Source organism: Anabrus simplex, chromosome 2, assembly GCF_040414725.1.
Source record: "Anabrus simplex isolate iqAnaSimp1 chromosome 2, ASM4041472v1, whole genome shotgun sequence".
Classification (NCBI taxonomy): Eukaryota; Metazoa; Arthropoda; class Insecta; order Orthoptera; family Tettigoniidae; genus Anabrus; species Anabrus simplex.
Genome location: NC_090266.1, coordinates 1,223,504,683 through 1,223,519,181, shown reverse-complemented (window position 1 = coordinate 1,223,519,181; position 14,499 = coordinate 1,223,504,683). Strand labels below are relative to the sequence as shown.

Sequence of the window (14,499 nt, the reverse complement as noted above, 5' to 3'; positions counted from 1 at the left end):
GCCATTGTCCTCCTGAAGAGGCTGGCACTATGTCTTATCTGCTGTCTTTCGTCGTGCTCCGCACCCTCGCCGGGTGCGGGCGGCTGCGCGGGAGACCGTGGGCTTGCAAGACGCCAGTTGATATTGAAATCCTTCTGCATGGCGACTTGGTGCCCGTGGCCTGGTCCACCTGGACGGCAACGTCCCACCCTTGGCACATCACTAAGTAGAGAAGATTCACGCAATTGAAGAAGTATTTCTTTTGTGCTGCATCCATATGTGGCCAGGCGCCAAGGCCCTAGAGGGTGCTGGCGGCATCATGGTGGTCTCTGCCGGCCAGTGTGTTGGCGAGGAGGTCCTTTAGGGTGGTGGCTATCTGATGTACCTGGATGTCCGTCGGCAATGGTAGGCCCTTATCGTATGTCATGGTCTACAGATACGGTTCCTGACTCGTCAAATTGTCACCACCCTGAGACGGATGACGACCACAGGAGTTGCCCTCAGCATTTACACAGACGCCACTCCTAGATCGATTGTAGATTAATCAAGAATGGGCCCAGGCCTATCGAACCCCGACGACTATCAACGCAGCGGAGACCACCATGGTGGTCTTTGGCGCCTTTTGGATGCTCACCGAAGTGCCATTTGTGTTTGATAGTTTGTATATATTTACTGACAGTGCTATTGCCCTTTCGACTCTGAGAACAGGGAACGGTCCAGTGCTAGATACTCATGCCTATATGTTAACTGCATATACTAATTTAATAAAGACAGCAATTGAGAGGGTTGATACCCTCTCGTGGTGGCCTATCTCCTCCGTCGCAAACCCAGCTGACGTCCCGTACAGAGAACTGCTCGCCTACACGCGCTTCCCAAGCTACTATAAAGCCGGAGCGCTCCCTCAGACGGGACTTCAGTTCCAAGAGAGTGGGTGAGGATATAAGTCATCAGGCATGCATTTGCTGATCGTGCTGCTTGTGGTTTGACCAGTATTTGTAGCCATTCGTGAGGGCATATCTGATGACCACCTTGTAAATTTTTCCTCCAGCCTTAAGAAATTATATGGATGGGTGCATGCCGCAAAGGGTGTGGCTCCTACAAAATATCACTCCACGAACCTACTACGCTGGTGTACCAGGGGGAGAGGTGATACTCCCACGTGGCGCGTCCCAGGTGGCGGATAGGGGGGTCCTAACCGGCTTGCCAGCGGACTTGAGGAAAATAAAATACCTCTAGCGGACCAAACACACTACCCCCTGTGGGTGGGGGACGCAGATGAAGAATAAACCCACGGTATCCCCTGCCTGTCGTGAGAGGCGACTAAATGGGGCGACCCAGGGATGATTGTATGAGAACAATGACACTACTTTTGATTAGTACCATCACGCGGGGAAAACCATTGGTCGCCTTTACTTCCAAGTAGTACCACTATGTTAGGTACACAATAGGTTTGTGATTAGTAGCAGCTGTGAGAGGGTCACTGTGGGTTTCCAGTACCCGTGAGTCGTACCCATGTGAGCAACACCGCGGGTTTGGACGTTGCCTGTGTTTAGTACCACTATATGAGCGACACCGTGGGTCTGCGTTGCCTATGATTAGTACCCACTATGTGAGGAACACCACGGGAATACCGACGCCCGTGACTAGTACTCCTAGGTGAGGAACCCCATTGGTTTGCGTTGGCTATGAGTGGCGCCATTTTGTGAGAACACCATAGGTCTGCGTTACCTGTACGAAGTACAATACTTGTGAGTAGTACCATCTTGTGTGGAACACCATGAGTCTTTGTTACTTTTGATTAGTACCCCAACATGACAAATACCATGGTTCTACTTTACTAGCGATAAGCACTATTTTGAGGGGCCTTTGACCTGGATTTTGAACCCCTTTAGACATCAAGCATACTCGATTCAGGAATGTGCTTTATAAGTGGTCCCTTGGTCAGTAATACTACAATATATGACCTTCTTTTTTAAGTTGAATCCACAAGGTGTTTTTTTGTTTCATGTCCATCCATTCATTCTTCATGACTTTTTTAAAATTTTGGTCAGTGGATGATTTTGAACTTTTTGTTGTAATTTCATTTCGTACCATTAGGGGCTGATGACCTCGATGTTAGGCCTCTTTAAACAACAAACATCATCATCATCATCATCATCATCATCAAAATATCACTTAAATGCACTTCTTTTGGATTGATCAATGGATGTACAGAAATTACTAGTTTTAAAAATGAAATAAGAGACACAGTTTGACAAATTAATTTTATTCTGTGAAGAAAAAAAAAGGAATGTCTCCTTGCAGAAATGACCGTAACTAGAAAAGCAAAATTCAGATTAAGTATTTAAGGAGATATTTACCAGGAACACCTGGCAAAGGTGTAGGAAACTCCAAATTTAACCTGCTGGAACAAAACTATAGCCTACACTTACGAAAGTCATGATCAGTAATCGTCATCAAGTTCTTCAGTATCTTCATTTTTACGTGTGAAACAAAGTACCTCCCGAATACAGTGATTCTTGCAGGCGTGTAAGGCACACTTTTTGCACTTGACTCTTGTATTATTCAACTTTTGACTACCATAAAGACACCTCTCTTTCATACGCGTGGGAGCTGGGAGCTCTCGATTTTTCTCCAAAGGAAAGCTGACGTCCTTTGGCAGACTTTTCATGGCTGCTCTCAGTCAAAGGTGGCTTTCCATCACTCAAAAGACAGGTCAGTCAGGAAAAAACCTTCTTCTGTGCAATTTCTCGAGATTATTTCCAAATAAAATTATCATCAAATTTATTCCTGCTATATCTAGATACAGAAAAAATACAGCCAGTGGCCATCTTCTTGTGATTCAAGAAGTCTAGTAAGAGGCTGACATTTGATCTTCTGCGTTGACTCCTCCTTTCATCGCATTGAAGTCAAGGTTCATGACTGCCTTATTGGTGTCTTTGTCATTTTTATCAGAGTTGTGCATAGATGACAAAAATAATAACACACCCTGTATAGGTTTTGTCTTCATCATCATTTCATCCTCAGGACGACACGCAGTTCGCGTACGGGCATCAAATCAAAAGACCTGCACTTGGCGAGACGAACATGTCCTTGGACACTCCCAGCGCTAAAAGTCATACGCCATTTCATTTCATTTCATTTTACAAGTAACTAATCTCATTTTGTTCCGTATTGAAGATACAATAAGTGAAATTCTTTCTTGAATAAAATTACTCTGTCCATCTATTCAATACAATTATATTTTGTAATGATTAAATTCTACATGAAATATAAACACTAGTTAGGGACATGTTTTGCCCTAGTTTTGGGCATCTCCTGCCTAATATTAATCTTAAGTTCAAGTCTTAAATCTATCAATATTGGAACTTAATACTAAACGTAAATTATTATCAAATAATAAATACAATGGTCTTATGCTTATTACAAAGTTTTAGGTGATATTTACATAGTTAATGTACATATTGTAAACAAAATGAGATTAGTTACTTGTAAAATGAAATGAAATTGCGTATGACTTTCAGCGCTGGGAGTGTCCAAGGACATGTTCGTCTCGACAAGTGCAGGTCTTTTGATTTGATGCCCGTACGCGACCTGCGTGTCGTCCTGAGGATGAAATGATGATGAAGACAAAACTATTTACATAGTTTACAATATGTACATTAACTATGTAAATATCACCTAAAATTTTGTAATAAGCATAAGCCCATTGTATTTATTATTTGATATTAATTTACGTTTAGTATTAAGTTCCAATGTTCATAGATTTAAGACTTGACCTTAAGATTAATATTAGGCTGAAGATGCCCAAAACTAGGGCGAAACATGTCCCTAACTAGTGTTTTTATTTCATGTAGAATTTAATCACTACAAAATATAATTGTATTGAATAGGTGTACACAGTAATTTTATTCAAGAAAGAATTTTACTTATTTCATTTCATCACGGACAAAAGCGTCATTTTCTGGTACCCAAACATACAAGACTTCAAAACTCTTGTTTTGCTCGGCACAAACTCAGCTGGTATTTCTCTTTTGTTCTTTATAACAGTACCCAAAAAATGTAAGGCCATTTTCGTGAAGATACGTTGTCAACTCATAACTGGAGTAATAGTTGTCAGTGGTAACATTTCGGTTCGAATTTTGAATCAAAGCAGTCAATCTTTTTACAATGTCAACTGGTATATTGGACGTCACAAAAGGACATGTTTTCTGAATCCCACAATACAGCTCAAAATTAAATGTGTAATATGTTTTGCTGTCACACAGGGTGCATATTTTTATGCCATATTTGGGTGATTTGTTTGGCATACACTGCACGAAACCACAGCGCCCTCGAAATCCTACAAGCATTCCATCTATAATGAGAACAAAATAGTGGGGTCTACCTATTCAATACAACACAATGTTATAAGATGAATTAATAACATGTTATTAATAATGAGGCCGGTTTCGATGTGCATATGCATCATCTTCAGCCATAAACTTGAAAACAGACAATAACAACTTAAGGTTACAAAAACAATGTGTAATAAATATGTACACTAATCTTATGGATGGTTGGTAGAATTTGACATGATTAAAAAACATGAGCCAGGAACAATAACTTATAACACTAGCTTAAAAGTTCTCATTTTCTGAAAATATACCACCATTTCTTTCTTGAATGAGTAAGGTCTTATACGAAGTGAAAGTCCTCTTGATGAAAGTTCACAGAGTCTTTAAATGTAGGATAAAAATGTTAGGAGCTTCAGTCAAAAAACTATTTTCAAAGCACTTATTAAAATACAGGTCATAAAAATTGTATGTGGTGTTCTTTCTTAAAATAACATATTTTAAAATGATATAACAAGTTTTAAATCTGGAAAGAACGTGAAAATTCTTCAAGCTCTGTTTTTCATAGTAAAATGCAGGTCTTCTCTAACAAAAATAACCCTTATTAAAACTATGGCTAGAGTTGGTCTACTGTGGATTTATAATTTTTATATTTATTATGTGAAAATGAGGCGGACAATGTATTTGTCCCAGGGTGCTAGAGGGTGTTCTCAGTTCAAGGTGGGACCTGAAGCAGACAGAGAAAAGGGGAAATTTAGAAAAACTTTTGAAAAGGAATCAGGTCCTGTCCTAAAAAATTTTGAGTAAATATGAGACTCACCTCTTGCGGCATGTGTTACGTGTGTAGTCAGGAGTTAGAGAAGACACTGAGAGTCGTATGACACCGAGACCAATACGTACTTGTGTTGTGTGGGGAAGGGGAAGAAGTTGATCTGGGGAGGTGATGGGAGTGAGTAGGAAGATAGGTAGGGACAGGGAAAGAAGGAGATGGAAGGAGTCTGAGTTAGAGACGGGGTGGGAGGAGGGAAGAAAGAGGGGAATTAGGTAGGATGATGTGGTGAGACAGCATGATGTGAAAACGTATTATGTATGCTTTGAAAAACATATTTGCTATTGGAAATTTTTCTAAGTCTGAAAAATGCAATAAAAAATCAACAATATTTTTTGTTTCTCAGAGATGCCGTTGAGAATTAAACCTTTAAACGATATTGTCAATGATATCAAAATCAAAGAATTTTAGAAACACATCAAGTTCAGTTTCATTATCCCTTGCAACTTGCTTTTAACCGGGATACGTTTTTACTATATTTCTCGATCAAGTTTTTCCTGGTCAGTAATCTGTTTACTACAGCAGGTTGTGTCTAAATCTTTACCAATATAAAATCTGAAATCGTCTCCATTGTTGTCAGGTTCACCTGCTCCCAAATCCACTGACTCATCCGTATCATTATCCTCTTCTTTCTCCATCACAATGATGTGTACGTGATTGTCGTCATCCTCACAGAATTAAGGTTGAAGATCTGGATAACCATCGGAAAGCTCTAGAAGGACATGATGAATGTCCTCTACGGTTGCCAGTCTTTCAGCCTTTCAAAAGGAATAGATATATAATAACTTTTGAACTTTTGTTTAGATCAAGAAACAATTCACAAACAAAATAAAAGGTATCTCCTGTATTTATGGTAATGAAATCTATCTGAAACATATTTGCCGATGTGAAATATAATATTGGAATGTTCACAGTGAAAAGAGTTATATGAATAACACTTACATCTCAGTGGAAGACCTGCACAAAGTATAAAACAAGCACACATGGAGCGAACATTTCCTATACCAAGTATGAAAGAAAAATTTTACGGGAGCAAGCGTGTGCTTCACTCAGTACGGCATCAAAGTACCTGTCAACTTCCACATTCCATAGACAATTGACAAGAGGCAGATCAGTGATCTGTTGAGTTGAAACCTATTGGTGATATAATGAACATAGCATACCTTGGCTCCCAAGACAGGAAATAACTATGTTCATCAGCAACGTGAAAACAAACTAAATTGCCGCACTAAGTGCAGACGCGTGCCCTGTGGGCATCTGTTGCTCACACAAGACACCTATCAGCACCTATTTGCATCTGTGTTTAAAGTTATTCAGATTGACTTGTACTTAATTCTCTTAATTGAAATATATGCGAATGATTCTAAATGGCATTGTACTTTCATTTTTAGAGCCAAAGTTGGAAGTGTTGTGGATCATGGGATTGCATATAACTTCCTTCAAGCAAGTGCTTTTGCTGTGATGGCTTCCTTGATCATGCGACTCAAGTTGTTCCTCACGCCCCATCTTTGCTTGATTGCTTCGATAATATTTCACAAACAGGTATGTATTTTTGCACTAATCTTTGAATAAGTCATATCAGCCCAAAGTTAAAAACTTCATAGCTGTTCTGTATTGAACTGAGAATCACAAAAGTAATTTTAATATAAGGAATTCCACTTTTTCAATACATACAAAACTGTTGCACTTAAATTATACTACAACATTTTTATTATTATGAAGGTACCTGTTTCGACATGTTTTCAATGTCATCATCAGCCTTCTGTAAAACCAAGAGGAAGATTGCATTCACAAATAGCAACAATATACACACACTGGTAAAATTTGTGTAACAACACACATTTAAAATAGTGTATATAAAATATATGAGGATTGCTACACGTTAGCAGCGTAATAGTCTTATATTGTCTTGGTACGTAAGTTGAGGCACTTGCCGTAAAGTTGAGCTTTGGTATGATAAAGCTTAATGAACACATTAAAATCTTGATAGGTATCTTATTTATAATAATCTGAACCCTGTTGGTGGCATATTCTTCTTAGCTTGAAATTGTACTAGCGCATCAAAGGCGGGTTTCAGTGTACATGTAGGTCCTAGGATGATATATGTAGCACTGAGGTTCCTCAGTTCAAATGGAACGTGAAGCCTAGAGAAAAGGGGGGAGCTGATTTTAATATGGTGTTCAATAAAGGGCAAGTCGTATGAAGCAAAGGTATAGAGAGTTGTAGTGTGAGACTTACCTTGTCGCAGCATGCCAAGAAGCTTACTCTTTGGAGAGGAGTTGACAACTGGAGCTGGTTTGTAGGGATAGAGTAGAGGTAGATGGGAGAGGGGAGGAAGGGAAGGGAGGGGCTTGAGGAGGAACTGGCTACGGGGGAGGTGTTGTGGGGTGGATCTGGAGGGCAGTGCGGTGAAAACCTATTGTATTTAATAACATTGACTTGTTCCATGTACCTAATTTTGAAGTTGCGTCCGATCTGCCCTATGTACGAGGAATTGCAGTTATTGCAACTAAACCCGTATACCCCTGACCTCGAGGAGTTATTTTTATTTATTGTGTTAGAGTTATGTATTATTTCCACATTCCTGTTATTGGTACGAAAGCATATCTTGATATTATGTTGGTGATGCTGTAAACGCGTTGAAAGTGAAGGTAGAATATGTAATAGGGTTGGTTTTTTCTTTTTCTAATGTTGTTTTTGTTGATGCTTGAATTTATTTATTATTCTTGCTATGAAACAGTCATTATATCCATTAAATTTGGCAATGGAACCGATGGTGTCTAATTCTTTCTTTAAATTTGCTTTTGACATTGGTATTTTAAATGCACGTTCAACAATGCAATTTTTGTATGTATGGATGTGTAGAATCCTGTCTTATAGTTGTAGCAGTTTGTGTGGATTTTCTATGTATACTGTATGTTAGAGAGGATGGGAGCCTGCTTATCATGAGGTCTAGAAAGTTCATTTGTTTGTTGGATTCCGACTCGAGCGTGAATTTAATATCTGGATCTATATTATTGAGGTTGTCAAGAGTAGAGTTAGCACTAGTAGTTCTATCGTCTAGTATTACCAAAGTATCATCGACGTGTCTAGACCAGAACAAAATATTGGCGAAAGTGTCATCGTTGTCAATTATTGTATGTTCTAAAAACTCTAGATATATTCCGCTAAGATCCCCGAAGCCGGTGACCCCTTTGCCAGCCCATCCTGTTGATACATGATGCTGTCAGAGATTATTATTGACTACTAATTTGAGGACCTTCATAAAGTCTTGGATCTCAAGTTTGCTTAGGGAACTCTATGTATTTAGATTTCTTTCAGTGATGGGAATTAATTTTTTGATAATAATACTTGGGTACATATTAGTAATGTCGAACGAGTGGATGGAATAACGGAGTTGTATTTCAAAGTTATCTAATTTCGTGATCAGCTCTAAAGTGTGTTTTACAGATTTATTTGACAAAAAACTGTAGTTGTTCTTTAAGAATTTCTGAATGAACTGAGAAAGTTTATAAAGCAGGCTAGGCCTATAATTTGTAATTGGGCAGATGAGGGCACCAGCCTTGTGGATCTTAGGGAAAGCTTTAGTGGTGGGCAGACCCGGATTCATGTTGTAAAGTTTTGCTTTTTCCTGATCAGTGAAAAGACACGAGGAGTTTATTACGGTTTGCTTCAAACGGCTTTGGATTTGCTGGGTAGGATCTTTCTTAACTATAGAAAAGGAACTATTGTTAAAAAAGTATTTTGTTTTATTTATGTACTCGTCTTTGTCCATAATGACGGTCGTATTCCCTTTGTCCGCTTTTGTGATGATGCGGCTGTTATCCTTGATTTTCTTTTTAAGCTAAGGACCTGCTCCCGTTCAACGAACAAACTCCTATTATTGTTATGGTTAGGGGTTGTCGTTTTATTTTCGGAGGTATATATTTTCCTCAATTTCCTTTTTACGCCTAGTCTTACTTCCTCTTGTAAATCTAAAGGCATTTTATTTAAATTGGACCAGTTGTGTTTAGGTCCTTTTGCAAGGATTGCATTTTCCTCATCATTTAATTGTGTTTTTGATAAGTTAACTACCGGGGGATGAAATTGATCAGTGAAGTTGTAAGGGATAGAGGGTTTTTTAGTTACTCTTGCAATGTTGTTACTAAATGCTGAATTATTCTGGAGTGTATTAAGCTTCCTCTCAGGAGTAAGATGTTTTTTAGATAAGACCTCAAATAATCTGTTATTAACATGGGTCTGAAACAAGTTCCATTGAGTGCTAGTAAGCAAGCAAGCTGCTTCAAGGTGAGTCTTGTAGTTGTCAACTCCTCTCCACAGAGTAAGCTTCTTGGCACGCTGCGGCAAGGTGAGTCTCACACTATAACTCTCTATACCTTTGCTTCATATGACTTTCCCTTTATTGAACACCATATGAAAATCAGCTCCCCCCTTTTCTCTTGGCTTCACGTTCCGTTTGAACTGTGGAACCTCGGTCCTACATATCATTCTAGGACCTATTGTGCACACTGAAACCCGCCTTTCGACGTGCTAGTACAATCTCAAACTATAAAGACTATGCCACCAACACCGCTCAAATTATTCCTCTGTGCCGCACTTCATTTTGAATAAGATACCTATCAAGATTAAAATGTGTTCATTAAGCTTTATCATACCAAAGCTCAACTTTACAGCAAGTCCCTCAACTTATGTACCAAGATGAATAGCAATCCTAATATATTTTACCGTATTTACCCGAATAATCCCCGCTGTCAAATAATATCCGCACCCTCATTTTAGGAAGGCTCGTTTTGAAAAAAAAAAAATGAAATGAAATGACCTTCCATCGAAAGAGTAACGTAGGCATAAACAAATATTTCGTATCACTCCGCGAGGTCCACATGGTCTTTACACAAATATCACTGCTATGAAATATATTTTCCATGAAAATGAGCAAGGAGGCCTACTTCCGTGACAGGTATTTCATTAATCTGAACTTGCAATAGGCTCGATTCCCTGTAGATGGGAAGATTTGTTGTCTCTTGCATCACTAGAATCCTCTCCTAAATTACTTACAAGTTCGTCACACTCCATGTCTAACGCCCGTAGGCAGCTGGAATATCTAATTGAAAGATAAAATCACCGCGACGAGTAATATGATCAAGTTTATGCCATTAATAAACGTCCTAGATGGATGAAAGAACGTGCGACATATTTCCAGGACTACGACGACTCTGAATTTCAGACACATTTTAGATTAACTAAAGCTTCCGAGCATAACCTGGAATTCCCAACATATATGTAGGCCTAAAATGAATTCTCGGTTATAGCTAATATCTTGTACGGTACACGACTGGGTGACTTTTTATGAAGAATTAAGGAATACTGCCTTATTTCTTGAGTGATGTACAATGTGTAGGCTATAATTGGTTTTCTTATTCCCTTTATTAATGTTTTCTGCCACCAAATTCAATAACAATTCACTCTCTTGGAAAGTCATATTAGGCTTCTTTCTTTGTTTCTGCTCAATAGCAGACATAATTTATGCAAATTATTTGCTAGCCCTGATTGGAATCAAAAACTTGCTTACAATTCGATAGTGGCAGCAGCACGTAGTCATTTGTTTTCCATACATCAGTATGAAAAATTTGCAGTTCAAACTCAGAATGAAACGATAACTTTGTTTTGGTAAACCAAGATAAACCGAGCTTAATAGCTGCAGTCGCTTAAGTGCGGCCAGTATCCAGTATTCAGGAGATAGTAGGTACGAATCCCACTGTCGGCAACCCTGAAAATGGTTTTCCGTGGTTTCCCATTTTCACACCAGGCAAATGCTGGGGCTGTACCTTAATTAAGGCCACGGCCGCTTCCTTCCAACTCCTAGCCCTTTCCTGTCCCATCGTCGCCGTAAGACCTATCTGTGTCGGTGTGACGTAAACCAACTAGCAAAAAAAAAAAAACAAAAAAAAAAAAAAAAAACAAGATAATAAATTCTGTGGTGAATACGGAAGTGAGCATTATCCGAGATAATGACATGTCCGAGTTTTGGAAATCTAAGATAACAGCGAAAGTTACCAACATTGGTGAATACGGGCCTAAAACACTTCTCACATGTGGTCTCTTTTTACTGGACAGTAACACAACCTGTGGTGGATAATTCTTTTCGTGCAATGTAAACTCTTGGAATAGACACACCGGCGAAATCTGATGTTAGTTTTGCGATACAGTAAAACCTTGTTAATTTGAAGTCTTTGTAATACACAAATCGGACTTCCAATTACGTGATTTTGAATTAACAGCCATCTTGTAATTCAGAAATGCCAACCCTCACCAGTTTTCGCAGATTCTGCTTTTCCGTGTATTGTCTGCTACGTGATATTGTTGCGTTCCTTAAAACGCTGAATACAAAAGAATTATGATTTCACTTTATTTTTAACTATAAAACACACTATAGACACACCAAAGTGAGAAAAAGTGCCGAAAGCTACCCCTGCACATTCCGGAAGACGCGTTCTATCGTGGCGCAGATAAATTTTGAATTTAAATTACTCTGTAAAATATGGTACTATTTAAAAAAAATGTAAAGTCAGCTTAGAATTAAAAGTCTGAATTGTTTTCCGTTTAAATATGACATATGGGGACAGTTTTCTTTCATCTACGGTTGCACAAAGCATAACTGTATACTCAGCATCGAAAACTAGCTGAGCTATGAGCATGTTAGCAACCTTGACGCAAATAAAATCCGCACCCCAATTTCGTGCTTCAACATTTTTTAAAAAATATGCGGGGATTATTCGCGTAAATACGGTATATAAACTATTTTAAATGTGTGTCATTACACAAATTTTACCTCTGTGTGTGTGTGTGTTTTTTGTTGCTATATGTGAATTCATTCTCTTGCTTGGTTTTACCAAAGGCTGATGATGATATTGAAAACATGTCGAAACTGGTACCTTCGTAATAATAAAAATGTTGTAGAATAATTTAAGCGCAACAGTTTTGTATGTATTGAAAAGCTGGAAATCCTTAAATTAAAATTACTTTTGTCATATCAGCCTATTCACTAAAGAATTCTTAAAAGTTGAAATGTAGATACTGCATGGTTACACTGCAGATACTGGTATAATGCAGTTTATATAATCATAATCATTATCTCATTGGCGCCGATTTATGGAACCGTTCCATATGCCGCCATTTTGAACCGAAAGCCGACGTACAGAACTGTTTTGTACTAACTTATAAACACTGATAGTTCAAGTTATTGGCAAGAGATGGGTCTTAAGTTCACAGTGAATCTTCTGAATAAAATGCGTCCTACTAAGTTAGTAGAATGCTGTATAAAAAGAAGAAATGTTGTCTACCTGCGTTTAATGTAAACAAACATGGCTGGTCACAATACTAACAAGAATGTATGGCTAGTGGTGATGATATCGGGACGTGGCCAGAAAGTGACAATGACGATGATTTTTCGTCAGGAGACAGTGATCATTCTCACAAAGTCTGCAAGGCTCATAAAATAAGGTCAAAAGTCAGGTGGCTATGTGCCACTTCATATGGAGAGCTGTTTCAAAAAATATCACACGGTGATTCACTACCGTACACTAAAAAACGGTTATCAATCTGTATTGAAAGCAGCTTTTTTTAAATGTACGTTTTAAAATTATTCTCAGTTAATCAAGTTATTGCATAATGCTCAAAAATACATGGTTTTCTGTCAGGTTCCAATGGATTAAGGGACACCAAATTTGATTGTGATGATCAACTCTCCCCTACCCAATACAAGGTAAAAAGCTTCGCAATATATAAGAATGATGACACTTCCCAACTCCAGATGCTGTTACAAAGTCTCCCTGCTATCAAGTGCAGTGCACCCCTGATAATTTGTGGTAATTAATGCACGGACTTCCTTCTATTATCAAAAATCGTGAATTATTTGCAATTTTTTCCTTTGCTTAATACCTTGTTAAAGGTACTTTCGTAGGTTACATGAAGATGCTCCTGTATCTTGGTGAAATTTGAGATCTTTTTGTAATGATGTCTTATCTGTTGTTGTACCTCTTCCTCATCTTCTCCCCAGATCACATCATCATCATCCGCAAACATCATTACTTTTAAATCGAAATCGACTTTCAACCTATTAGGTCGTGTTACATCCATTTAGTACACAACCGACGCGAAATCCGGAGGTTGTGGGTTTGGATCCATCTGATGTCCGGTTGGCCATTTTTGTTCTGTACTTAACATCTCTTCAACATGTACTAAATATATGTAACACGACCTAATAGGTTGAAAGTCAATTTCGATTACAATGCAGTCGTGAAAATTCAATATTCAACATTACATTTATTCTTTCCCCTCTATAATCTTTCCCAAGGTACGTAGAATACAAGGTAGGGATCACCAGAGAGGTGCGCTGTAGCAAAGCAGAGCTGTGACATCACGCAGGACCCTCACGCTGAATCTGCCCTGAATTCGGCAGAAGTAGTTTAATAAGAATCGCTGTGCATGCAGAAGCTAGGTACTAATAATACACGATAGCAACATATCTGTGGTAAATAAGAAAACCCTGTGTGTTTATTTTATGTGATAAAACGTAAAAATCGGTAATAGTGTACACTTTTCAGTATGGTTTGTAATGCGAGTGTAGGCTGCACAAATCATAGCAGGCACGCGAAGGAACGAAACGTACACTTTCATGTATTCCCTAAAGCCACTGACCTAATAAATGGTGACAGAAGTTATCATGACATTATCGAAAGCTATCTTTCTCAGCTTCGAGGTTTCTGTTGTATGTCCGGCGCTCCCTTTCTCGCTCCACCAGCCAGCTGCACGCGCGCCTGTGTATCATTCTGCTAGCTTCGACGCGCAGCCCTCAGTGCGCGTGCCTGACCATCGAGTGTACTATAAATAGGAGCTCCCCGCCTGCTCACTTGCCCACTTGCCCGGTGTCCAGCTCCAGAATACACCCTACGTCGAGCACGGAGGCTACTCCTCTTGAAAATGTGCTTCGACCAGGTGGACTGAATTTCTGGCAGTACGAGGTTTCACCTCTGGTCACCGCTCCCTTACCTGTTTCCGCTGCCTATGTACCGTAATTCTTTTACAAGCCATTTCATTCCCTAATTTATGCAAGCTCCCTTAGTTTCGCTAGGTGGAATTTCTTCAATCAATTGAACTTGCTTTTTAGGAATTCAGGCACTTCAACAAACAAGGACTCTCAAAGACATTTATGTTAGTGTGCCAGATAGTTCTCGACTATCAACGTGTCAATTCACAAAGACTATCTTTTCAAGATAGAAGTGTATATAAAGACTGTAAACCTGTACATATTGTATAAAGACAGACTTTTCTCAAGATTCAATATTCCTTCTTGCTTCA

General features: G+C 38.9%; 1 protein-coding gene across 2 annotated transcripts in view; it reads left to right on the top strand.

Moving 5' to 3' along the window:
* The window catches only part of LOC136864820 (protein C-mannosyl-transferase DPY19L1), a 573,453-nt gene that overhangs the window by 357,524 nt on the left and 201,430 nt on the right, over positions 1–14,499 (top strand). For both annotated transcript variants that reach the window (XM_067142260.2, XM_067142261.2), the window contains exon 10: positions 6,534–6,684. In XM_067142260.2, the coding sequence (XP_066998361.2) occupies positions 6,534–6,684 (151 nt within the window). The remainder of the gene's footprint in view (positions 1–6,533; positions 6,685–14,499) is intronic.